The sequence below is a fragment of the Bombina bombina genome, unplaced genomic scaffold (genome assembly GCF_027579735.1).
Source record: "Bombina bombina isolate aBomBom1 unplaced genomic scaffold, aBomBom1.pri scaffold_1441, whole genome shotgun sequence".
Classification (NCBI taxonomy): Eukaryota; Metazoa; Chordata; class Amphibia; order Anura; family Bombinatoridae; genus Bombina; species Bombina bombina.
The window spans coordinates 9,612-37,198 of NW_026511664.1; the positions used below are offsets into that span (position 1 = coordinate 9,612).

General features: G+C 40.8%; 1 protein-coding gene across 1 annotated transcript in view; it reads right to left on the reverse strand.

The window, feature by feature from the left end:
* Positions 1-673: 673 nt before the first annotated feature.
* The window catches only part of LOC128643896 (nuclear factor erythroid 2-related factor 2-like), a gene marked incomplete at its 3' end in the record, with an annotated part of 43,021 nt that continues 16,107 nt past the window's right edge, over positions 674-27,587 (reverse strand). Inside the window, exon 2 of the mRNA XM_053696668.1 lies at positions 674-944. Coding sequence (XP_053552643.1) covers positions 674-944 — 271 coding nt within the window. The remainder of the gene's footprint in view (positions 945-27,587) is intronic.

Here is a 27,587-nt window from a genome sequence, read left to right on the forward strand (position 1 = left end):
TTCTATGACTAGGGCAGCAAATACGTCACCAAAACAAGTAAGGACCACTCACCACTTCCTAACTGCTTAAATACCACCTCTACTCTTACTCAAGAGATTGATGTGGACACAGCTAAACCCAAATCCTTGCTTGCAGGGAAAAGTACCCAAAAAAGAAATAAATATCTTCAGACACCAAACTTCACCTCCTCCATTGACAGAGGCAAAGAGAATGACAGGGGGTTATGGGTAAGGGAAGTGACACTTAACAGCTTTGCTGTGGTGCTCTTTGCCTCCTCCTGCTGGCCAGGAGTGAATATCCCACTAGAAATTGGAATGACGTTGTAGATTCTCCATGTCTTAAGAAAAGAAAGTTGTTTAAAAAATGCATTCTCTGACTGAATAATGAAAGAAAATGTTGGGTTTCATATCCCTTTAAAATAAATTACTTCTACGACCAACAGCAAAGCATAAATCTGGACTATTTTGGCAAGTATTTACCTCATTGTCTACAACAAATTGGAATGTATCTGCCAAAATCTTCATGCATTCATCAAAGGATAGAGCTGCTCCTTCTCTCAAATCAGCCTTATGCTAGAAGGAATAATAAAGAGAAAAAAAGGATTTATTTTTTTCTGAACTAGGCTTTTTGCCATCTTAGGAAACAAAATAAAACAAGGCTGCAATAATTTACCTGTAAGGAGCTGGGAGGGTGCCTGTGTGACTGGTGTCTCAATTGGTGCTGCAAGCTGGATTGGAATGAATTCCCCTGTCTCTTCATCTAATTGCAGCTGAGAATATAATGCTTGTTCCTGTTCCTTTAGAAGCTGTTCTTGCCTTTCCTTTTCAAGCTTCTTTTGTTTTTCTATTTCATACTCCTTCTGTCTTTGGCTGTAGTCAAACACTTCACGCCCAACACCAAGGTCAATATCTTGTCTCCAGAGGATGTCAATCAGATTTATATCCTGTAGAAAACAACATATAGAAAGGATAAGAAAAGAGCAAATAGAAATATATTTTACATGTAAGCTTTGGTAAGAATCAAATTAAATACAGTGCAGAGCATTTTTAGTTAGCAAGTCTGCATAGTAAGGAAAAGTTAAAAAGCAATATTCATTATCTGTATTTCAATATTTGTCCCAACTGCCTCAATATGTAAAAACAAAACTATCAACCTTTTTACAGAGCAGTCAGAGTATATAGTAAATATAGTGCTATGATCCAAATCTTATAAATGAAAAACATAAATTATGCTTACCTGATAATTTCATTTCAATTGAGGGAGGAGAGTCCACTGCTTCATTCATTACTTGTGGAAATTAAGAACCTGGCCACCAGGGAGGCAGACACCCCAGCCAAAGGCTTAAATACCTCCCCACTCCTTCTGCCAAGGGAACAAGGAACAGTAGGAGGAATATCAGGGTATAAATGGTGCCAGAAGATTGATAAATTTAAGTCTGCCCACCGGATAAACGAGCGGGTGCAGTGGACTCTCCTCCCACAGATGGAAATGACATTATCAGGTAAGCATAATTTTGGTTTTCCATCTTAATGGGAGGAGAGTCCACTGCTTCATTCATTACTTGTGGGAACAAATACCCAAGCTCTAGAGGAGACTGAATGAAAAAAAAAAAAAGACGGGAGGGTAAAAATGAGGTAGACCCTATACTGAGGGCACCACATCCTGCAGAACCTTTCTCCCAAAAGCTGCTTCCGCTGAAGCAAAAACATAAAATGTATAAAATTTTGCAAAAGTATGTAAGGAATACCAAGTGGCCGCCTTACAAATCTGCTCCATAGAAGCCTCAATCTTAAAGGCCCAAGAAGAGGCCACAGTTCTAGTCGAGCTGTAATCCTCTGAGGAGGCTTGTGTCCCCTGTCTCATATGCCAGACGGATCATACTCCTTAACCAAAAAGAAAGAAGTGGCAGAGGCCCTTTGCCCCCTGCGCTTCCCTGAATACACAACAAATAAGGACGAAGTCTGTCTGAACTCCTTCGTGGCCTGAAGATAAAACTTCAACGCCCGAACCACGTCCAGATTATGAAGTAACCTCTCCTTCGAAGAAGGGTTAGGACACAAAGAAGGAACTACTATTTCCTGATTGATGTTCCGACTCGACACAACCTTGGGAAGGAATCCCAATCCAGTTCGAAGAACAACCTTATCGGCATGAAAAACTAAGTAGGGAGGCTCACATTGCAAGGCTGCCAACTCAGAGACTCTGCGTGCCGAAGCAATAGCCAGTAATAATAGGACTTTCCATGAAAGAACCTTAATGTCAAGTGCAGGCATAGGCTCAAACGGAGCCCTCTGCAAAACCTTAAGAACCAAGTTTAAGCTCCAAGGATGAGCCGAATTTCTGAAGACAGGCATAATTCTAACTAGAGCCTGAACAAAGGACTGAATATCAGGAAGCTCTGCAAGCTTCTTATGCAACAGTACAGATAAAGCCGAGATCTGTCCCCTTAGGAAACTAGCGGCAAGATCCTTATCCAGACCGTCCTGGAAAAAGGCCAAAATCCTGGATACCCTGACCTTATGTCAGGGATATCCTTGTTCCTCACACCAGGACAAGTAGGTCCTCCACACCTTGTGGTAGATGCGTCGAGTGACCGGCTTCCTGGCCTGAACGAGAGTCAATCACTTTTTCTGAAAATCCTCTCTTGGCTAAGACTAAACGTTCAATCTCCATGCAGTCAGCCTCAGAGAATCGAGATTTTGATGTAGAAAAGGACCTTCAACCAGCAGATCCCTGCGACCAGGTAACTTCCACGGCGGAGATGACAACATCGCCACCAGATCCGTAAACCACATCCTCCGCGGCCACGACGGAGCAATCAGAATAGCCGAAGCTTGCTCATGCTAGATGCGGGCCACTACCCGAGGTAGAAGAGGCAACTGTGGAAATATGTAAATTAGGTTGGGTTAGGTAAGTCCCAGGGTACCGCCAAGGCATCTATCAGTTCCACCTGGGGATCCCTGGATCGCGACCCGTATATGGGTAGTTTGCAATTGAGTCTGGACGCCATGAGGTCTATCTCCGGTGTCCCCCATCTGCTGCAGATCTCCGCGAACATCTCGGGATGGAGGGACCATTCCCCTGGATGAATGTCTGTCTGCTCAGAAAACCGCTTCCCAGTTGTCCACACCCGGAATGTGGATTGCTGAGAGCTAACAATTGTGAGTCTCCGCCCATTCCAGAATCCAAGATACTTCCCTCATGGCTAGGGAGATTCTCGTCGTTCCCTGATGGTTTATGTAAGCCACCGAGGTAATGTTGTCCGACTGGAATCTGATGAATCGGGATGCCCCCAGAGCATTAAAAATCGCTTGAAGTTCCAAAATATTTATAGGTAGACTCAATTTTTCTCGAGTCCATCTGCCCTGTGCCTTTCTGGCACCCCAAACAGCTCCCATCCTGATAGACTTGCATCCGTGGTCACAATCTCCCAGGATGGTCTCAAAAAGGATGTCCCCTGAGACAACTGTTCCAGTTGGGTCCACCAAGTTAGGGACTCCTCACCGGTCTGTTTAGAGATATCTATTGGGACAGATCTGAATGATCACCGTTCCATTGTCTCAACATGCACAGCTAAAGAGTTCTGAGATGGAACCTGGTGAATGGAATGACATTGATGCTGGATACCATGAGCCCGATCACCTCCATACACCTGGCTACAGATGTCCTGGAGGATGTCTGAAGAGCTAGACAGTTGAACATAAGCTTGCAACGTCTCTGATCTGTCAAAAAGATCTTCATGGCTGAAGAATCTATTATCGTACCCAGGAATTTCACCCTGTTGCTGGGAACCAATGAACTCTTTCCTTCGTTTAGCTTCCACCCGTGGGACCGAAGGAGAAGAGCTCTTGAGTGATCCTCCGCAAGACTGTAGGACGGAGCTTGTACCAGGATATGGTCCAGATAAGGTGCCACTGCAATTTCTGCGAGTAGAGCTCACAGAACCTTTGTGAAGACTCTTGGGGCAGTAGCCAGACCAAACGGAAGGGCCACAAACTGGAAGTGCTGGTCCAGGAAGGCGAACCTTAGAAACCTGAAGTGATCCTTGTGGATTGGAACGTGAAGGTAATCGTCCTTTAGGTCTATATAGTCATCATGAATTGCCCTTCTTGAACCAGGGGCAAAATTGACATGATCCTCTCCATCTTGAACAACGGAACTGACAAAAACTTGTTTAGGGCCTTTAGATCCAGAATTGGACGAAACGTGCCCTCCTTCTTTGGGACCACGAAAAGGTTTGAATAATACCCCAGACCTCTTTCTGCCGCAGGGACTGGGACGATTACCCCGAGGGATGAGAGATCCCTTACACACCCCAGGAAGGCGCCTCTCTTTTCTGGTCTTTAAGATATGTTTGACAGGAGGAATCTGCCTCTGGGCGGATAAGGCTTGAAACCTATCCTGTAACCCTGGGATACGACCTCCAGAACCCAAGGGTCTATAACGTCTCTTCTCCAGGCCTCCGCAAAAAAAGATAGTCTGCTCCCTACATGATCCAAGGACAGACCGGGGGCCGTCCCTGCATGTCGATTTTGACTCAGCAGGCTTCTTGTTCTGCTTGGACTTGTTCCAAGATCCCTTGGATTGCTCCGACTTTGTGGCAGGCTGCTGGCGCTGAGACTTGTCTACACAAAAGGGACGAAAAATGAACTCCCTTGGGTTTAGCCCTCTTATCCTGAGGCAAGAAGGCACCCTTGCCACCCGTGACCGTAGGTATGATAGAATCCAGGCCCGGGCCAAACAAAACCTTCCCTTTGAATGGGAGGGAAAGCAAACGAGACTTAGAAGTCATGTCAGCAGACCACGACTTTAGCCACAGAGCCCTGTGGGCTAAAATAGAAAAACCTTATGTCTTAGCATTCAGGCAAATAATCTGCATGTTAGCATCACAAATGAATGAATGCGCTACTCTTAAGGGCTTGATTCGTTCTAGACTTTCATCGAGAGGAGTCTCCACCTCAACCATTGCTGATAGAGCGTCACACCAGTAGGTAGCCGCCCAAGCCACCGCAGCGACCACCGCCGCCAGTTAAAAAACGAACCCCGTGAGTTGGAACATCTTCCGCAACATGGACTCCATCTTTTTATCCATGGGTTCCTTGAAAGAGGAGCTATCCTCTAATGGAATAGTCGTTCTCTTAGCGAGCGTGGAGATAGCACCATCCACCTTCTGGAACGGGGAAAAGCTTTTTAAAAGAAGAGGGGGAAAAGGACGAACCAAGTTTCTCCCATTCGTTCTTAATAATATTTGCAATCTTGACTGGAACTGGGAAGGACTGGGTACTACCCTGTCCATATAAACCTAGTCTAGTCTAATCTAGTTTAGGGATCAAAGGTTCCTCCGGTAGTTTCGGTTCCGGAACCTCCAACGTAGCAAGCACCTCTTTCAGCAGAGAGCGCAAATGCTCCATCTTAAATTTAAAATCTGGCTCCTCCACGGACGGAGTCCTAGAAGTAGCTGATTCCGACCCAGAAGCGACATCCTCCAATAAGTCCTCCTTAGCGGATAATCTGTCTGAGACATCCAGTGGAGTTGAAGACCCCTAAGACGGATAGCCGCGCTGTACCTTCCGCTTGCGCTTAGTAGGGCGAGGCATCACATTAATGGCCGCAGAAACCGCCGTCTGCAATTGATCGGCGAAGTCTGGAGGCCAAAGGACCCCTCCCGCAGGAGGATTAGTAGTGCCCTGGGGAACTGCTTGTGCAATCTGAGATGAATACAGGGAACGCACCTCACAGGGCGGAGAATCCTCAGAGGTGGAAGGCTCAGTCGTACTAAATACTTTATTCTTTTTGGTAATAGCAATATTGCCAAAGCATGTGGAACAGAGTTGCGTAGGCGGTTCAACAGAAACCTCCTCACAATATACACAGTTAATGGGTTTGGATAAAGAGGGAGTATCCTCTAAAATATCAGAGTCCTCCATAGCTTGCGCCTTTATTACGGACTTTATATCCCAATGGCTGGTGCACTCACCACCTCCTATGACCCGGACTGCAAGAAACAGCTTTCGTCTCCTTCGAACGCAGGTTGAGAAAGAGGAAGTTGCAGAGGCCACACCCGGTCACATGGAGTGCCATGCAGGACCGGCCCTGCACTTTAAAGAAGGACGCGTCAAAAAAGCCTGCTTCAATTTCTCGCTAATGAACTGTGTTCCACACTGACAGAGCCTCATCTCACACAAATGCAGTAGATAAACACAATAAACAATATTATGCATAATAATATCCCCCCTGTTCAACAGTCCCCTTCCGAGGGTATTACCCTAGATTCTATAAAGATAAAAGGAGCCACACTGTGACCCTGTCTTTTTGCGTTTCAAATATATATATAAATGAAACTATCTTACCAGAATCAACGCCGTGGAACAGGAACACGGCTCTTCAAGTGTGACAGGGTAGTAGCATCGCTCCTGACATGGACTTAAGAGAAAAAAGCAGGCAGCGAAACACGTCAACGCTGATTGCTAATGGAGCTGTTAAACTGAGTCAGGATGGTTTCACAGAAAGACTCTCCCTGCATCTCCAGACGCCAACATTCAACCATGCTCTCACTGAGAGGCTGACAGGACTACTTAAAACTCCAGTCCCATTTCAAAGACTACTAAACTCCATAAGAGACTACTCCGAATCTTCCGACACTTCTCTGCCAACCTCCTGTGACGAAAGGCAAAGAATGAATGGGGGATGAGGGTAGTGGGGGAGGTATTTAAGCCTTTGGCTGGGGTGTCTTTGCCTCCTCCTGGTGGCCAGGTTCTTAATTCCCACAAGTAATGAATGAAGCAGTGGACTCTCCTCCCATTAAGATGGAAAGAGCCTCTATAAAGGGACACTAGACAAAAAATAATAATAATACGATATCAGACTGCAGTTATTAATAACTGATATTGAAGAGCTCATCGGTAGACAGAAACAAGCTACAACATGCCTAAAAACACAAGGAAGTTTATCAAACACAAAATATGGGGGGTTAATAAAAAGAAGAAACTGTAACATGTTTTAAAACAGATGTTTATGCACACTAAGTGGAGAAAGTAAGAGTGAGCACAGCTTAAAACAAAAAGTCTATGAAGATTTACAAACCAAGGTCTATTTTAAATTACAAAACATAATAAATATGTCCATAATCCATACGTGTAAGAGTTCATGGTAAACCCTCAACATCACTTATATAAACAAACACTCATGTACCACGTGGCATCAATGTGGTGAAAACATGTTTTGAACAAATCTAATTGCGCTCTACAATTAAATGAAATGTATAGTTTTGGTATGCAGAATTTATTATGTATGGAGTGTTTTAAAGGAATGCAATATAAAATGCACAGAAAGGGGAATTTAAGATAAGATCACATGTAAAAAAATCACATGAAAAAAGCAGTCACTGAGGAACTACTGTACTGTTTTGTTTTTTTGTTTGCTCCACAGCAAACAACCAAGCATACTAGATATAAGGCATTAAAAATTCCAATTAGAAATACAAATTTTAGTAGTCCGGGCCCCTGGCTTCTAGGATTCTGCCAATGAAATCAATTATATAAATCATCCTCTGGCTAAATTATCATTACACCAGATAGGAAGAATGGTCTTTCTTATGAAATATGGGATTATTGTGCAGCATACAAAATGCATAAAAAAAATGCATTAAAAAAAAATCACAAATGTATAAACATCAGGAAATGTGTGCTCACACACACACACACACACACAGGAATTTTAATGCTTTCACTTCCCTACCACATATGTGAGTCTGACTTATATTTTAATAAACTCTGAAACCACAAGCCTGGACACCATACTCATAGGGCACAGAGTGTCATTTTACAATTTTCATAGTGAGGAAATAACTCAAGGTGTGTTAAAGTTTCTAATTGATTTTTAAAAATCACCTTTCTTATAGGTGCTGAGAAAAGCCATGAACACCCTCCAAAAACAAACAAATGCATAATGTTCCTATTTTCTGAAGGGAAATTACATCAATTCATACATAAGATATTTGAATGTACACAAAAACTGTTGGATTTTAACTTTCAGATGCCAATACTGTCTGCAGAAAAGTCTAAAGCTCTGATACAGATTTCCATTCTCGATTATTATCATTAATTTAATGAACTGTTGCCTGGAATTTTGTAAAGCCTGCAGTTATAGTTCGATCACAACAAACCATATTTTTGCTAAATTAGTGATTGTTGCAAACATTTTATTAAAAAAACATTGAGTGTAGGTTGAAGATCTACGGAATTTAAACTATGGCTAAACTACAGAAAGCATTAAGAATGACTTATAGCTTGAGTATAATAAAAGGCATGATAAAGGTGAGTCTCATAACAATAACACAGTTTTTCTATTGTAAGAAATGTTGGATCCAAACACCCACCCTCTGCTGAAAAAAAGTACACATTATATGCCCCACCCCTTAGTTCTGTGGTATATTTCAGTATTCTGGGCTGAAAGCAAGCTTCCCAATAGTTTTTCACATGCATGCAAGTATGTTAATATTATTTCTCTTGTTAAGTGCAGTCAGTCCACGGGTCATCCATTACTTATGGAATATATCTCTTCCTAACAGGAAGCTGCAAGAGGATCACCCAGCAGAGCTGCTATATAGCTCCTCCCCTCACATGTCATATTCAGTCATTCTCTTGCAGCCTAACTAGATAGGTCACTGTGAGAGGTCTGTGGTGTTTTTTAACTTAGTTTATTTCTACAATCAAAAGTTTGTTATTTTAAATGGCACCGGAGTGTGCTGTTTATTCTCAGGCAGCATTAGAAGAAGAATCTGCCTGCGTTTTCTATGATCTTAGCAGAAGTAACTAAGATCCACTGGCTGTTCTCATCTGAGGAGTGAGGTAACTTCAGAGAAGGGGAATAGTATGCAGGGCCCCCCTGCAAATGAGGTATGTGCAGTAAATTATTTTTCTGAGGAATGGAATTGCTGATACCAATGTAAAGTAAGTTCAGCCTTAAATGCAGTGATAGCGACTGGTATTAGGCTGATGAGTGTGTGTACACTGAATGTATTTTTCTAAGGAATGGAATTGACTCTGAAAATACTGTTAATACTGAAATAATGTATGAGCCTTAACTGCAGTAAAAGCGACTGGTAGCAGGCTTATTAATAACAATTCATAACTTTTCAAATGTATGTTTAAAACGTTTACTGGCATGTTAATCGTTTTTTGTGAGGTACTTGGTGATAAAACTTATTGGGGCATGATTTTTACCACATGGCCATCTTTGTTTTCTGCATAGAAACAGTTTTCTGAACTTCCCCACTGTTGTAATATGAGTGGGAGGGGCCTATTTTAGCGCTTTTTTGCGCAGTAAAAATTCAGTCACAATCTGTCTACTTCATCCTCCATGATCCAGATCGTCTCTAGAGAGCTCAGGGGTCTTCAAAATTCATTTTGAGGGAGGTAATCAGTCACAGCAGACCTGTGACAGTGTGTTTTGACTGTGAGAAAAACGTTAATTATTAAATTGTTAATCCGTTTTTGGGTATTAAGGGGTTAATCATCCATTTGCTGGTGGGTGCAATACTTTGCTAACTTAATACATTTACTGGGAAAAATTGGTTGCTATAACTATTTTGGTTCATTGTTATTTCAACTGTGACAGCTTTTTGTGCTTCTTAAAGGCACAGTAGCATTTTTTATATTGCTTGTAAATTTATTTAGAAAAGTATTTCCAAGCTTGCTAGTCTCATTGCTAGTCTGTTTAAACATGTCTGACACAGATGAATCTCTTTGTTCACTATGTTTAAAGGCCAATGTGGAGCCCAATAGAAATTTATGTACTAATTGCATTGATGCTACTTTAAATAAAAGTCAATCTTTACATGTAAAGAAATTATCACCAGACAACGAGGGGGAAGTTATGCCGACTAACTCTCCTCACGTGTCAGTACCTTCGCCTCCCGCTCAGGAGGTGCGTGATTTTGTGGCGCCAAGTACATCAGGGAGGCCCTTACAAATCACTTTGCAAGACATGGCTACTGTTATGACAGAAGTATTATCTAAATTGCCAGAATTAAGAGGCAAGCGCGATAGCTCTGGGTTAAGGACAGAGCGCGCGGATGAGGTGAGAGCCATGTCAGATACTGCGTCACAGTTTGCAGAACGTGAAGACGGAGAGCTTCATTCTGTGGGTGACGGATCTGATCCAGGGAGACTGGATTCAGAGATTTCTAATTTTAAATTTAAGCTTGAGAACCTCCGCATATTGCTAGGGGAGGTATTAGCGGCTCCGAATGATTGTAACACGGTTGCAATTCCAGAAAAATTATGTAGGTTGGATAGATACTATGCGGTACCGGTGTGTACTGACGTGTTTCCTATACCTAAAAGGCTTACAGAGATTATTAGCAAGGAGTGGGATAGACCTGGTGTGCCCTTTTCCCCTCCTCCCATATTTAGGAAAATGTTTCCTATAGACGCCACCACACGAGACTTATGGCAGACGGTCTCTAAGGTGGAGGGAGCAGTTTCTACTTTAGCTAAGCGTACCACTATCCCGGTGGAGGATAGTTGTGCCTTTTCAGATCCAATGGATAAGAAATTAGAGGGTTACCTTAAGAAAATGTTTGTTCAACAAGGTTTTATCTTACAGCCCCTTGCATGCATTGCGCCTGTCACTGCTGCGGCGGCATTCTGGTTTGAGTCTCTGGAAGAGGCCATTCGCACAGCTCCATTGGATGAAATTATGAACAAGCTTAAAGCACTTAAGCTAGCTAACGCATTTGTTTCTGATGCCGTCGTACATTTAACCAAACTTACGGCTAAGAACTCCGGATTCGCCATCCAAGCGCGCAGAGCGCTATGGCTTAAATCCTGGTCAGCTGACGTGACTTCTAAATCTAAATTGCTTAATATTCCTTTCAAAGGGCAGACCTTATTCGGGCCCGGCTTGAAAGAAATTATCGCTGACATTACGGGAGGTAAGGGCCATGCTCTACCTCAGGACAGGGCCAAATCAAAGGCCAAACAGTCTAATTTTCGTGTCTTTCGTAACTTCAAGGATGGAGCAGCATCAACTTCCTCCGCTCCAAAACAGGAAGGAGCTGTTGCTCGTTACAGGCAGGGCTGGAAAGTTAACCAGTCCTGGAACAAGGGCAAGCAGGCCAAGAAACCTGCTGCTGCCCCCAAGACAGCATGAAGAGAGGGCCCCCTATCCGGAAACGGATCTAGTGGGGGGCAGACTTTCTCTCTTCGCCCAGGCTTGGGCAAGAGATGTCCAGGATCCCTGGGCGTTGGAGATCATATCTCAGGGATATCTCCTGGACTTCAAAACTTCTCCTCCACGAGGGAGATTTCATCTTTCAAGGTTATCAGCAAACCAAATAAAGAAAGAGTCGTTTCTACGCTGTGTACAAGACCTTTTACTAATGGGGGTGATCCACCCAGTTCCGCGGACGGAACACGGGCAGGGATTCTATTCAAATCTATTTGTGGTTCCCAAGAAAGAGGGAACCTTCAGACCAATCTTGGACTTAAAAATCCTAAACAAATTTCTAAGAGTTCCATCATTCAAAATGGAAACTATTCGAACCATCCTTCCCATGATCCAAGAGAGTCAGTACATGACCACAGTGGATTTAAAGGATGCCTACCTTCACATACCGATTCACAAGGATCATTATCGGTACCTAAGATTTGCTTTCCTAGACAGGCATTACCAGTTTGTAGCTCTTCCCTTCGGATTAGCTACGGCTCCAAGAATCTTTACAAAAGTTCTGGGCTCACTTCTGGCGGTACTAAGACCGCGAGGCATAGCGGTGACTCCGTACCTAGACGACATTCTGATACAAGCGTCAAGTTTTCAAACTGCCAAGTCTCATACAGAGATAGTTCTGGCATTTCTGAGGTCGCATGGGTGGAAGGTGAACGTGGAAAAGAGTTCTCTATTACCACTTACAAGAGTTCCCTTTCTAGGGACTCTTATAGATTCTGTAGAGATGAAAATTTACCTGACAGAGGCCAGGTTATCAAAACTTCTAAATGCTTTCCGTGTCCTTCATTCCATTCCACACCCGTCAGTAGCTCAGTGCATGGAAGTAATCGGCTTAATGGTAGCGGCAATGGACATAGTACCATTTGCGCGCCTGCATCTCAGACCGCTGCAATTGTGCATGCTAAGTCAGTGGAACGGGGATTACTCAGATTTGTCCCCCCTACTAAGTCTGGATCAAGAGACCAGAGATTCTCTTCTATGGTGGCTCTCTCGGCCACATCTGTCCAAGGGGATGACCTTTCGCAGGCCAGATTGGACGATTGTAACAACAGACGCCAGCCTTCTAGGCTGGGGCGCAGTCTGGAACTCCCTGAAAGCTCAGGGATTATGGACTCAGGAGGAGAAATTCCTCCCAATAAATATTCTGGAATTAAGAGCAATATTCAATGCTCTCCTAGCTTGGCCTCAGTTAGCAACTCTGAGGTTCATCAGATTTCAGTCGGACAACATCACGACTGTGGCTTACATCAACCATCAAGGGGGAACCAGAAGTTCCCTAGCGATGTTGGAAGTCTCAAAGATAATTCGCTGGGCAGAGTCTCACTCTTGCCACCTGTCAGCGATTTACATCCCAGGCGTAGAGAACTGGGAGGCGGATTTTCTAAGTCGCCAGAGTTTTCATCCGGGGGAGTGGGAACTTCATCCGGAGGTCTTTGCTCAACTGATTCTTCGTTGGGGCAAACCAGATCTGGATCTCATGGCGTCTCGCCAGAACGCCAAGCTTCCTTGTTACGGATCCAGGTCCAGGGACCCGGGAGCGGTGCTGATAGATGCTCTGACAGCCCCTTGGGTCTTCAACATGGCTTATGTGTTTCCACCATTCCCGATGCTTCCTCGTTTGATTGCCAAGATCAAACAGGAGAGAGCTTCGGTGATTCTGATAGCGCCTGCGTGGCCACGCAGGACCTGGTATGCAGACCTAGTGGACATGTCGTCCTGTCCACCGTGGTCTCTGCCTCTGAGACAGGACCTTCTAATTCAGGGTCCTTTCAAACATCCAAATCTAATTTCTCTGAGGCTGACTGCATGGAGATTGAACGCTTGATTCTATCAAAGCGTGGCTTCTCGGAGTCGGTTATTGATACCTTAATACAGGCTAGGAAGCCTGTTACCAGAAAAATTTACCATAAGATATGGCGTAAATATTTATATTGGTGCGAATCCAAGAGTTACTCATGGAGTAAGGTTAGGATTCCTAGGATATTGTCCTTTCTACAAGAGGGTTTAGAAAAGGGCTTATCTGCTAGTTCGTTAAAGGGACAGATTTCTGCTCTGTCTATTCTTCTACACAAACGTTCCAGACGTTCAGGCTTTTTGTCAGGCTTTAACTAGGATTAAGCCTGTGTTTAAGACTGTTGCTCCGCCGTGGAGTTTAAACTTAGTTCTTAATGTTCTTCAAGGCGTTCCATTTGAACCCCTTCATTCCATTGATATCAAGCTGTTATCCTGGAAGGTTTTGTTTTTGATGGCTATTTCCTCGGCTCGAAGAGTCTCTGAGTTATCTGCCTTACATTGTGATTCTCCTTATCTGATTTTTCATTCAGACAAGGTAGTTCTGCGTACTAAACCTGGGTTCTTACCTAAGGTAGTTACTAACAGGAATATCAATCAAGAGATTGTTGTTCCATCACTGTGTCCTAACCCTTCTTCAAAGAAGGAACGACTTTTGCATAATTTGGACGTAGTCCGTGCCCTGAAGTTCTATTTGCAGGCAACTAAAGATTTTTGTCAAACTTCTTCCCTGTTTGTCGTTTACTCTGGACAGAGAAGAGGTCAAAAGGCTTCGGCTACCTCTCTCTCTTTTTGGCTTCGTAGCATAATACGTTTAGCCTATGAGACTGCTGGACAGCAGCCTCCTGAAAGGATTACAGCTCATTCTACTAGAGCTGTGGCTTCCACCTGGGCCTTTAAAAATGAGGCCTCTGTTGAACAGATTTGCAAGGCTGCGACTTGGTCTTCGCTTCACACCTTTTCAAAATTTTACAAATTTGACACTTTTGCTTCTTCGGAGGCTATTTTTGGGAGAAAGGTACTTCAGGCAGTGGTTCCTTCTGTTTAATGTTCCTGCCTTGTCCCTCCCTTCATCCGTGTACTTTAGCTTTGGTATTGGTATTCCATAAGTAATGGATGACCCGTGGACTGACTACACTTAACAAGAGAAAACATAATTTATGCTTACCTGATAAATTTATTTCTCTTGTAGTGTAGTCAGTCCACGGCCCGCCCTGTCTTTAAGGCAGACCTAAATTTTAATTAAACTCCAGTCACCACTGCACCCTATGGTTTCTCCTTTCTCGTCTGCTTTGGTCGAATGACTGAATATGACATGTGAGGGGAGGAGCTATATAGCAGCTCTGCTGGGTGATCCTCTTGCAGCTTCCTGTTAGGAAGAGATATATTCCATAAGTAATGGATGACCCGTGGACTGACTACACTACAAGAGAAATAAATTTATCAGGTAAGCATAAATTATGTTTTTATCTTTCAGGCAGGAAATGTGTAAATAGTGCTCTTTTATTTGCATGTTAGCAAATTTTTTAGACAACATCCCTTTAAATCGCAGAACATTTCACTGATGAATGTGAAAACGCCCTATAAACTTTATTAAATAACTCTTATATTATTGTATAATCACCTGGATACATAAAGCTACTGTGTTTGCCTACAAAGTAATGACAAGACTCCACCCGGCCAAACAAGATCTCACACATTCTTGTCAGCCATTCCATTGACAGAGGTCAGTACTAAGAAACAATGGAAAGTTCACAGGAGTTTAACAAACCTTAAAATAGGTTATGAATATAAATGATTTCTATAAATGATGTATGTGACTGGCGTGCTGTTTACCTACTAAGCAGATTTTTCTTTTTTTATGTTACATTAACAACTATATGAGGATAAAACCCAATACATACATTTTATTAGTTGCACAGCTGGGTCAACACTTGAAGTCAGCCTACCATTGAATACCTTTAACATATATTTAGAGTTTTTTAAAAAATATATAATTTTTAACTTTTGATACAGATTTTATATTGGCACAATTTATCAACATAAAAAGAGGATGTCTTGTGATTAATCAATAGAATAACAGCTACCTACAGCAGCAAATACTTTAAACTATTGTTTTATAAAGGCATAATAGTTAAAGTGAAGGTCCATTTTGATGAATTAGTGCCCGGTTTTTAATAAACCTATTAAAAACAAAGGCAATTTAATTCATCAAAATTGACATTTCACTGTTTTCTTCAAAAACGTACCTTTTAATCCTGGCAGCCGCTCCAGCTCTTCCTCCGCCCGTCGCAAGCCGTCTTCGCGGGTCCAAAATGACGAATCCGGCTTCCTCCAATCACAGAGTTGCATCAGGCCAAGATTCCCCGGGGGGGGGGGGGGAGAGGCTGTGATTGGAGGAAGCCTGATTCGTCATTTCTGACATATGAAGGTACGTTTTTTTTTCTGACGTATAAAAAGGTACGTTTTTGAAGAAAACAGTGAAATGTCAATTTTGATGAATTAAAGAGCCCTTGTTTTTAATAGGTTTATTAAAAACCGGGCACTAATTAATCAAAATTGACCTTCACTTTAAGATAATAAAGTGAAAATAATATTTCTGCTTTTTAAAAGAGGTTGTAAATTAGCATGTGATATTTTGCTTCAAAACTGAATTTTATTTTTCTTTCAAAAGACTGTTCTCAGAGATCAGTGTATCAATTCTGTTCCCTGTTCACAAGGGTCTGTGGCAAAACGTTTTTTTTTTTTTTTAAACTGCTTTTAGCATCAAGTTCTATTTTATGATTCAGAAAGTTTCCATTTTATTTCTATTATAAAAGTGACTTTGTTCTTTTGGTATTTATTTGTTGAAAAGCAGGTTGATAGGTTCAGTAGAATGCACGTATCTAAAGCACTATATGGTAGCATTTTTGTTGCCATATAGTTCTCCAAACATGTGCATACTATTTACCTAGGTATTCTCTTCAACAAAGAATTCCATGAGAACTAAGTAAATGTGATAATAGAAGTAAATTGTAAACCTTCTTAAAATTGTTGGCTGAATCATGAAACAAAAAAAAAAGTTGGTTTCATGTCCCTTGAACTGCACAAAATGTCAGCAAAATTCTTACATCAGGGATGACCCATGAGACGGGCATCTCTTTTTCAGCATGATTACATTTAAAATGTTGTGTTAAAGGGACATTAAACACTAAAATACTAGATATAATAAAGCAGTCAAAGAAAAGATTAGTAAGTGTAAAGTTGTATGGTCTATAAAACAATGTGAGCTGCTATGTTGTAACTTAGGTTACATTCTCTGCTATGGCCAATCAGGGACAGCTATAAATAGGTCACTAGAGTGTGCAGCCAATGGCTGTGTGGAATATAACAGTGTTCTGCACTTCTATTTCTAACAGGAAGTGAAATGCTCACAATTTCAGAATAGAATTACAGGAATGGGGAACAAAATAAATAATGAAAGTATATAGCAGAGTTAAACTATATATATATATATATATATATATATATATATATATATATATATAATCATTTTATTTTACCATCTCAACGTGTTTAATGTCCCTTTAATACAGGATTATCTCTGCAATAATAAAACAAAGCATACAACATACTACATTACTATGTACCTTTAATATAAACGGCTGCTATTCCAGAAGATATACAAATCAGTATCTTTTACAAGACTTTCTGTACAACTGCTTAGATTGCAGTAGCTGCCAACAGTATCACACGATAAGCAGTAATACGGGTGGCATTATACAAAAATACAGAGGAAGCCAGAATAAACCAGTTCAGAAAAAATGACCTTTATTCAACCCGTGTAGAAGATTGCATTATAAAAGTATTTTATATACAATATACATATAACAACCTTGATAAAAGCACATTATTATTGTGAATAGGAAGCTACACATTTTACCTGCTTGCAGCTTATTTGCATGAAGGCTGTAATTATGGGCACACAAAAGGATTTACTCAATTTTACAGGAAAATATTTATTCACCAACTTCAGGGAAAAAAGTAGATAGCGTGCAATTTTAACACACTTTTCTATTTACTTTTCAAAAAGTACTGTGTTCTTTTGATTTCCATTATTGAAAAGCATACATAGGTAGGATCAGGCACAACAATGCACTGCTAGTAACTAGCTTATGATTGGTTAATACATACATATGCCTCTTGCCATTAAAACACCAGATGTGTTCCGCTAGATCCCAGTATGCATTGCTGCTCTGGAGCTAACACAACAACAGAAATTTGCTAATAACAGTTTTAAATGCTGCTAAATAATTTATTTTGCATACTGATTTTTGATTATTATTATTTGATATATATATATATATTTTTTTTTTTTAAATGCATAGACATATGGTAACAGAAAGAAAATGCAATATAGGTATAGTAAGAAAATCTTGATTAAATAAAAAATGTGAGGGAGTTAGACTGTGTTGTGGGGATATATTATTATCAGTTATTTGTAGAGTGCCAACATATTCTGCAGTGCTAAAAAATATGGGTCTTATATGCAAGGTAACAATGATGGAAGACAAGAGTTTCACTGATGTAAATCAGGTCTCATGAAGGTGATCTACAAAGCAGCTGGGCTCTTAGGCTTACATGCCAAGGGGGTTCAAGGGGATAATTAAAGGAGGAGTGGAACTAAGATAAAAAAATGTTAGTGTATATTATATGTATTTCTGAACAGAGTCTTTAAGGAGCGCTGAAAAGTTGAAAAACTAGGGGAGAGTCTTGCGGACCGAGGCAGAGAGTTACACAAAATAGGGGCCAGTCTGGAGAAGTCTTTCAGATGAGGAGCGACGTGTAAGTAAGATCAGCCTGGCAGAGGCCTTTATTATGGATTGTGAGATAGACGGAAGTTAGGGAGACCGGAGAGGATGGAGGTGCAATAGTCAAGGCGGGAGATGACGAGAGAGTGGATTCAAGTCTTAGTTGTGTCTTGTGTGAGGAAGTGGTGAATTTTGGAGATATCTTTAAGGTGGAGGAGGCAGGAATTGGCCAAAGACTGGATGTGGAGAGTGAGAAATCTGAGTCAAGTGAGACTCCAAGACATTGGGCATGCAGGTTTTGGGTTATGATGTTATGAAAGATAAATGAGAAATAATGAAGAAAAAAAAAATGAGACAAAGCAGAAAAAGGGGGAGAAAAATGATTATGCAAGGAATAATGAGAATGAAGAAAGCTAAAAGGGGGAAAAAAATGTATAGGAATAACCAGAGGGAACAAATGAAAGTTGGAAATCAGATGGAGAAATAACGAAATAAGCTAAGAAAAAAAAATGAAAAGGAAGGGAGTAATGACCATGAGGCCAAAAAGCGGGCATTTGGACTAGATTGGTGAGAAACATAGCAATGTAAAGGTGCTAGAGAATATAGCGATGAAAACATTTCTTCACATGTTATATCATACTGTAAATATCCATCTTTAAAAGTAAACACCTTGAGCTTTATATATAATATATATATATATATATATATATATATATATATATATATATATATATATACACACACACACACACACAGTATATAAAATATGTTTAGTTAAGTACAATTAAACTACTTTGCAATATATTTTCATTATTTATTTTGTCCTCTTTTCATGTAAATTTGGCTCTGAAAATTGAGCAATTTCTAATTGTCAGAACTTGAAATATACCCTGCTGACTCCTCAAGGCTATGGGGCATATTTATCAATGTGCAATATATGAAAATATATTGCAAAGTAGCTGTCGGCATTTATCATTGCACCAGCAGGGGGTGTCAATCAACCCGATCGGGTTGATTTCTGTCCGCGGCCTCAGAGCAGGTGGACAAGTTATGGAGCAGCGGTCTTTAGACCGCTGCTTCATAACTTCTGTTTCTGGCAAGCATGAAGGCTCGCCGGAAACAAGGGGCATCAAGCTCTATACGGAGCTTGATAAATATGCCCCTATGTCTGCTATATATCTTTATCTAATTGGCTATATCAGATAACAACTGCTAAACAATTCCCTTTATACTAGGCATGTGCATTCAGATCATTCGTAATGGGCCAAATGTGGAAGACGACGGCCATTCATAGCATTCGGCTCTTTTTGGATCCGGATTTCTTCTTGTGAAAGTGCAAATCCAGATCTTATTGTGTTGCAAGAAGAGTTGAATGCCGCGAGTGGCTGCCTTCCTCCCCATGAAAGATCCGACTGCACATGCCTACTTTATACTAACTTTATGACTGTGACTAGCTGTTTATTGTCAGCGAACTAAAGCCCAGATTGGCTCCTCTAAATAAGGCAAATGGTGGGTGGAGTTTAGCCAATTGAAAAATAATTGCAATTTAAAAAAAGCATGTTCATTTGTTTTAAAAACATTGATTTGGCTGATATGTTATTCTATAGCAACACAACAAAAATGTCTTGTGATTACAAAGTGTTTACTGTCCCTTTAAAAAAGGATACTATAGCCAGTACTGAGTCCTCTATACCAGTTATGGCCAACTTCATAACACATAGGGACCTCAGATAAATGTTTTCGAAGCCCTAAAGGGTGCATATTAATTTACTGCTATTAAACATGTCCAATGGTACAGGGCAGCAGGGTACTCTCTGTCTGCTAATACCCCTTCTTTTTTTTGCCCAACCAACCAACCCCCAGAAGTCCCTAAAGCACACCTTTTTAGTTTTGTTTTTTTCCTGGTGCCGCAAAAGCTATGGCGCACATTCTTAGTTCTGATTTTTACCAGGAGCTGTAAAAACTAATGCACAGGGATGTATATGGCCCATGAGCCAGCAGCTGTTCTATATGGTCAGAGAACAGTTTACCACTTAAAAGGGGCAGTGTATTGTAAAATTGGTTTCACCTTAATGTGTTTCCAATTACTTGTTATACCAGCTGCAGAATATAAAATGTATGGGAATTTGTTTTTTTGGGTATATTTTTGTATATGAAATAGCTGTTTCTGCTAACCGAAACCACAACCCAATACATGGGCTGATCTTGTTAGGAGACAATACATAAGTCAGTATTTAGAGAAAACATTGGAAAATTGACATTTTAATACCTCTCTGTCACAGCCCGCGCTGGGAGCTTTATTTTTCTAAACCGTCTTGTTTACATGTTTTTTTTGTAACCAGAACTTAAAGGGACAGTCAACACCAACATTTTTGTTGTTTAAAGAGAAAGATATTCCCTTTATTACCCATTCCCCAGTTTTGCATAACCAAAACTGTTATATTAATACACGTTTTACCTCTATAATTACCTTGTATCTAAGCTTCCACTGACTGCCCCCTTATTTCTGTTCTTTTGACAGCCTTGCATTTTAGCCAATCAGTGCTCACTCCTAGGTCACTTCACGTGCATGAGCTCAATGTTATCTATATGAAACACATGAATTAATGCCCTCTAGTAGTAAAAATGCATTCAGATTAGAGGCAGTCTTCAAGGTCTAAGAAATTAGCATATGAACCTCCTAGTTTTAGCTTTCAACTAAGAATACCAAGAGAACAAAACAAAATTGGTGATAAAAGTAAGTTGGGAAGTTGTTTAAAATTACATGACCTATTTAAATCATGAAAGTTTTTTTTAGACTTGACTGTCCCTTTAAGTTCAGAAATGTTTGGTATAGGTGGGGATACAATAAGCAAATCAGCTTTTTCAAAGATAAAATAAAGGTGAAGGAGCTATTTGTAAACAATGTAAATGGATAGTCTAGGCAAAATTTAAAACTTTCATGATTCAGATCATGCGATTTTAAACAACTTCAATTTACTTTTGTCATCAAATTTGCTTTTTTTTGGTATTCTTTGTTGAAAGATAAACCTAGATAGGCTCTATGCTAATTTTTAAGACCTTGAAGGCCACCTCTAATCTCAGTGCATTTTGACAGTTTTCCACAGCTAGACAGTGCTAGTTTATGTATGGCAAATAGATAACAGTGTGCTTACTCCCATGGAGTTACCTAGGAGTCTGCACTGATTGGTTAAAATGCAAGTCTGTCAAAATAACTGAAATAAGGGGGCAGTTTGCCGAAGCTTAGATACAAGGTTAAAAGTATATTAATATAACCGTGTTGGTTATGTAAAACCGGGGAATGGGTACTAAAGGGATTATCTATCTTTTTCAACAACACAAACTCTTGAGTAGACAGTCCTTAAAATACACTCCAGTAGGTAAAATGGATTATTGGGAACACAGTATAGGGAAGAAAATATTAGAGTACACTGTTCCTAAAAAAAAGTTTGTCTAAGATACTTAGCTATACTGTAAATGTTATTTTTTACTATTTCCCCTCCCTCCACAGGGGCCCATCACCATCCTCTAATTATAAGGCAGAATGACATAACACATTGCAGACATTTTACGTTAGCACACAGCATAATTGTAAACAGCTTTAAACATGTTTATACCACTCAAAGAGGATTGCCTCTATTTCGAGGGGGTGACAAAATATAGACCAATACTACAGTGTTAGCACTTATCTTAGAATCACATTTTAAAAATGTTTAATTTAACCGCTCATCCTGCACATCGCGGACTGTGGGCGCATGAGGAGCCCTTTTCGTCAAGTAAGGGGAATCGCAGATCAAATGTTTTTTTCTGTGATACCACGCATTACAGGCCAGGGATAGTTGGTGGCCTGGTGGACGTCACTTCCAGGCTTCAGTGGAGTGCCAGTAACACCACGTACACACGTTGTGAAGTCACAAAGGGGGCAGAACCAGGAATCTTAGTGTAGCTGCAAGGGAGCTGAATAGGTGGGGGTCCTTCAAGCCTCTCGATCTCAGCTCCCTTAGCAGCTACAAACCTCCAAGACCCCGCATTTGAAAGAGAATTGCCTGTGGTCTTGGAGCATTAATACAAAGAAAATGTTTTAAAATAAAGTGGAAAAAAAATACATAGGGATTTGCTTGGGAATGGAAGATTATATGATCAATAATAAAAAAAAAAAACTTATATGTTTAGAGACCCCTAATAAAGTTTATTTTATAGTAGTCACGTCTCTTTTTAAAAATATATTACATTTTGTTTGTATAGTCAGGTGATCACTGTGGTAACTGAACTCCTTGCAAAAAAAAAAAAAAAGTGCTTTTATTTCTGTACTGCACAATGGGGCCTCTCTAATCTATATTATAACCCCAAACGCCCCTATTTCACATGTGGCTACCCTTGATGACACTAAAGGGCTCGTTCCCATTGAGCTTTAATTAGGTTTGAGCAAGGTCGCAAACCGACAAATATGCTGTTGGGAGCAATTTTGCTTATCGACTGCTTCCAAAGGTGCGTTATACATAGGCTGACCATATTGCCGCTTTAAGAAGGAACACATATGAAAAATACATATGCGAGGGTTCTTATACAAAACCATTTCTTTAAACAAGATGAGGAAGAAGGAAGGCTGAGTCCAAGTGTCAATAAACGAGTTTATTGCGGAGCAGGCTTTCTGGATACAAGGTAAGCTCCAATCTTACGCGTTTCGCGCATGAGCACATGCGCTTCATCAGAGAGGATTTTTTCTTTAAACAGCCCTGAAAACAGCCCTGACATATGTATTTTTCATATGTGTCCCTTTTTAAAGCGGCAATATGGTCAGCCTAGTTATACATCACTATTTTCGCATCCAATAGAAAGTATTAGGAGCCATTAAGAGATAACTTAATACCAGGTTTCCAATAAAAGCTTAAACCGTTAATACACTGTCGGAGGCTGTCAATACATTGAAAAAAAATTACACCCTGCTCAACTAGACGTAAAAGAGGAAAAAGGAACTTTATGAGACCTATTTCCAGTTGAAATTTTAAAACTTGCAAATAATTCAAGTGTTTCAATGTAGAAAAAAAATTGTATTATGTAATATTTATTGTTGTCCCATGTATAGGAATAGTTGCACTTATGTTCTTATGGAAATATCAGTATGTATTTGCATATAAAAATATATGAAAGCGCATATCTACAAATTTCCAATTAGACCTATGCCTAGGGCAGCAATGCATATTACATATATTAATAAAGTGGAAAATATAATTATAATAAAAAAAAAAAATTTGCTTATAGTTAAAAAATATGTATTATGTTAGTGTATCTTTGTTTTTGTTTCTCTTTAGAGGTGATCACCAATAAGGAGCAAAGAAGTTAGACGTACATTTTATAGTGTAAGGTCAGGTTACCATATCAACTAACTTGATTTTCAAGAAATCCGTCATCGAATGAAAGCGTTAACACAACGTTAACTTACAAGAAAAGAGCGACTGCACGCAATGCGCAAAATAATTCAATGGAAACCTTGTACTAAAATGGAGCTGTAAACTACTTTTAGCTGTCAGACACTTTGGTAGTTTACAGCTCCATTTTTTACAGCTCAATGAAAGCGAGCCCTTAGTAAGGTGATCACAGCAACAGCGGTGGTCACAGCTATTTTCATTATTATTTACTCAAATCAACAACAGAATTATACATTTGTTTCTGACAGTTTTTGTTGCAGCTATCTAATATGCCATGAACTAAAAATATAAATAATGGTATAATCTGCTGGACCTGCTGAAAAAAACAATATATAAATTTGTGTGGGTCCACTCACTGAAATTTGACTACAATATGGTTTAAATGTTGATAGCAAATAAAAAAAGCGCAAAATTGGCTCAGCATTGGGGTGAAAAAAGGCTAAGCAGTGAAAGGGTTAAATTTAGAAGACCCTTAATTTTGACTGCTGTGCCAGTTTAAACAAAAATCTTCATTGTTGTTCGTGTAACTTTCCCCATAAAGTTCACTGACAGAAAGGCTTTAGAAGACAAGTATTTTGCAAAGCTAAGTAAACATACTTCATGCAGTGTAACATTACATAAAGTTGTTTCGTAACTAAACATAACAAGATATTCCTCTACCACTTCAATATAAATATATTACATAAAGAAACTGTGCAAATAAAGGAAATACATACCTGCAACCAAATATAATAATGCAGATAATGTAACAACACCAATTAGGCCAAAATGGGAGTAGTTCAGCTAAATAATTGTAAAAACTATCTATTGAAAGTCTACAGAACACACAAGAGCACAGTGTGTACTGGTTAATGAATGATTAGTAAATAATCTGATGCAGTCCAAATACTTGTCAATTTATTGTAGGTTTAACATGTTAAAGTGAAAAAAAAAATATCTTAAGTAAAAGAAATAATTAATAATAAAAAATTTTTAAAAAAACACGGAATGGAGGAAGACTAATCTAAGCCATACATCCTGAACATTATAACAACATTTTCCCAAAAAGGTTATTTACCTCATGAAGGCCACTTCCCCAAAACCTCAATGAACACAATACATACAACAAATGTTCAGCAGTATATTAGAATTATAATTGTACAGGTTGACTAATGGCCCCCCTCTTCTCCACTGTGGGTCCTAGCTGCTGAGCCTTCTGGGGACTCTGATGCTGCACACCTATCAGTGTATCTGCTGAATGGCACTGTGGGCTATGTAAATACACTTCTCTGTCCTCCTCCCCCCTGTGTCTGCAGTCTGTGTCAGTCTCTGTCCCCTAATCTGTGCAGTCTGTTTATAGGTCACAGCTGAGGTTACTGGGTCTCTGTCACCCACAATCTTTCACCGTCACACTGGGGGTCCCTCAAAGAGTATTCTGTAACCTCCTCCCCCACACACTCTGAAATCTGTGGCTCTTCTGCTTCTATCATTGAGTGGGCTACCTTTTCCCCCTGCTCTCTCTCACAGTCAGTCTGCAACTTTGCATCCCCACACAGAATTTGGGATCCTTCTGACACTGGTGCAGACAAGCACACATCTTCCTTCTGCCATTTATCCCATATATCCTGTCTTCCCACAGGGGACTGAATTGTTCCTGGCACACATCATCCAGCAGCCCAGCCACTCAGTCATTCTCTCCCCCGTCAATCTCACCTCCTTTTATAGAATCCACTGATTCAATCACAGACAGACACGCACCACGCATCTGCCTCTCACAGACAGTTTCTCCCTGTACAGTTAAACTCGGTTCAGGCACAGACAGACCCACACAGTCGATCTGCCTTTCTCCCCCATCAGTCTAACACTGTACAGTTAACTTTAATTCTGCAGATACTGCTGGTTTAATTACAGGAAGACACACACCATCTATCCGTCCTTCTCCCCAGTCAGTCTCTCCTCTTACAGGTTCACATCTCAGCACAGACACCCCCAGTTCATGCACAGCACTTTGCACACATGCACTCTGTCCTCCCTCCTGGCTATAATGTCTCTGAGCATTTTGACACACAGCCCTTCTCACATAAGGGTCTGCAACTAATGCCACTAGGTCACATGTAGCATTGTCAAGCACATAAAGAGATAATCTACCCAGATCAGTACCCAGTAAAACATCATTAGGAATATTTTCAGATACCCCCACATTTCTTAAACCTCTCCCCGCTCCCCAATCAAGATATACCCGTGCCATAGGCACTGCCAGTTTCATTCCCCCAATCCCTTTAACGGCTACAGTCCTGCCAGGAATAATGTCCTTAGAACGCACCAGCCCTGGACTTACAAGAGTCACTGCTGCGCCTGTGTTTCGAAGCCCAAGTGTTACCTAAGTTCCAACAAGCACAGGTTGCAAGTTCTCCTGGTTGCTTTCCTCTGGACGTGTAACAAACAAAACAGATGCCAGTACTTCTGAGGGATTACCCCCTCCAGTTGATTGCTCTAAGTGAATCTTCTCTGGGCAAGTGGAGCTGATGTGGCTCACTTTGTTGCAAGCAACACACCTGCGGGTATCCCCCTGCCCAGATGCAGCACTTGCCCCATGAAACAAAGGCACAGCAGGTTTTGTGAAGGGGGGTTGTGCAGCAGCTCCTTTCCAGATGGATCCCCCCTAAGAAAAGGATTTTCTCCCATTCCCTGGTGACCTGTTGGCTGTGTAAAAATCAGCCAGCTCACCAGCTTCCAATGCTGTTAAGGGTTTACGATCCAAAACCCATTCTTGAACTTCTGCTGGGCACAGCTGCATAAATTGCTCCTTTACTATCAGATCTTCCAGCTCTTCGATAGTGGCAACTTTTAATCCTCTGACCCACTGTTTAAAGGCTGTCATCAAGTTCCCAACAGCTGAAGTATAGCTCTCTGACAAACCTTTCTGCAGACAACGGAATTTTTTTCCTGTACACCTCAGGACTAAGATTATATCTCCTCTGCAGTGCAGCTTTAATGGAATCATAGTCCTGATCAAACTCTGGTGGTAGTTCAGCAAAAGCCTCCAGTGCAGGACCTTTCAGGCCAGGGGTAAGGTACTTGGCCCACTGCTCCCTTGGAAGCTGGAACTGTCTGCAAACATTCTCAAAGCTACGCAGGAATACATCCACAGCTCCATCTTTCTCCAGAGTGATAAAATTCTCTGCACACACTCTGGGAACAGGTGGGTTTCTAGGTTCACTAACAACAGGTGAGACCATCCCTCTCTCCAACCATACAAGCTGTAGCTGATACTCTCTGTCAGCCTGTCATTCAGCAACCTGTCTCTCAGCTGCCAGAGACTCTCTCTCAGCTTCCCTAGCCGCCTGTCTCTCAGCTACAGCAGCCTGTCTCTCAGCCACAGCAGCCTGTCTCTCAGCCACAGCAGCCTGTCTCTCAGCCACAGCAGCCTGTCTCTCAGCCACAGCAGCCTGTCTCTCAGCCACAGCAGCCTGTTTGTGAAATTTTGCAATCAGCTCCATGCGCAAACTTGCAACCGCTGAGCCCATATGTTTTAGAACAGTTTGTAAATAACAGTCCAATGGATCCCGAGATCCTGATGAATCACTGCCCACAGCTGCAGACACCTCTCCTGATGCTTCAACTGGTGTGGCCTGACTGTTATCATTTTCAATAAGAAGTTGCATTAGTCCATCTTTGTTCTTTCCACAGGATGGGATATCTCGCTCCTGGCATAACAGTGCCAACATTTCTTTCGATTGTTGCTGATATAACTCCATATTAAAAATAAAAATAGAAAAGAAAAACAGATAATAGGGAAGGGGACTGTTTGCAATGTGTGACTATATAATACACTGAGTTTTAGACTTTGGAAATTGTGAGTTACAATTTATTTTTAGTACTGAGATTTTCACACTAGCAAATCCACAGGCACTAAAATCTAATAACAAAAATTATCTACACAGCTGTCCACCAATTTGTGACAAACCAGGGTTATCCAACCCTGCGCCAGTCACTTATTTGGCACAGAAAGGGTTATCAGACCCCTTCTACTCTCACTAATATATCGCAATCTAGCCACACCAGGCCAGCTTGTGATTTAGTACAGTGGGTGCAAGGGTTAACAACACTCTCCAGTCTGTACTAGACTTAAAAGAGATGCCCAAAACTCCCCTTTAATGCCACCCACACTAAACTAACTATGCTATCTAGCTCAAACACTGCCACCACTTATGATTTATTAAAGGGAAAATCCTAAGGAAAACCCCATACTTACACATTAACTCTCTGAATACAATTTAGCTGAGAATAACCTAAATTATACAGTTCTAACATTCCAGTCTCTTCAATAATGTGGTTCAATTATTAGACAAAGGCCAACACTTAATA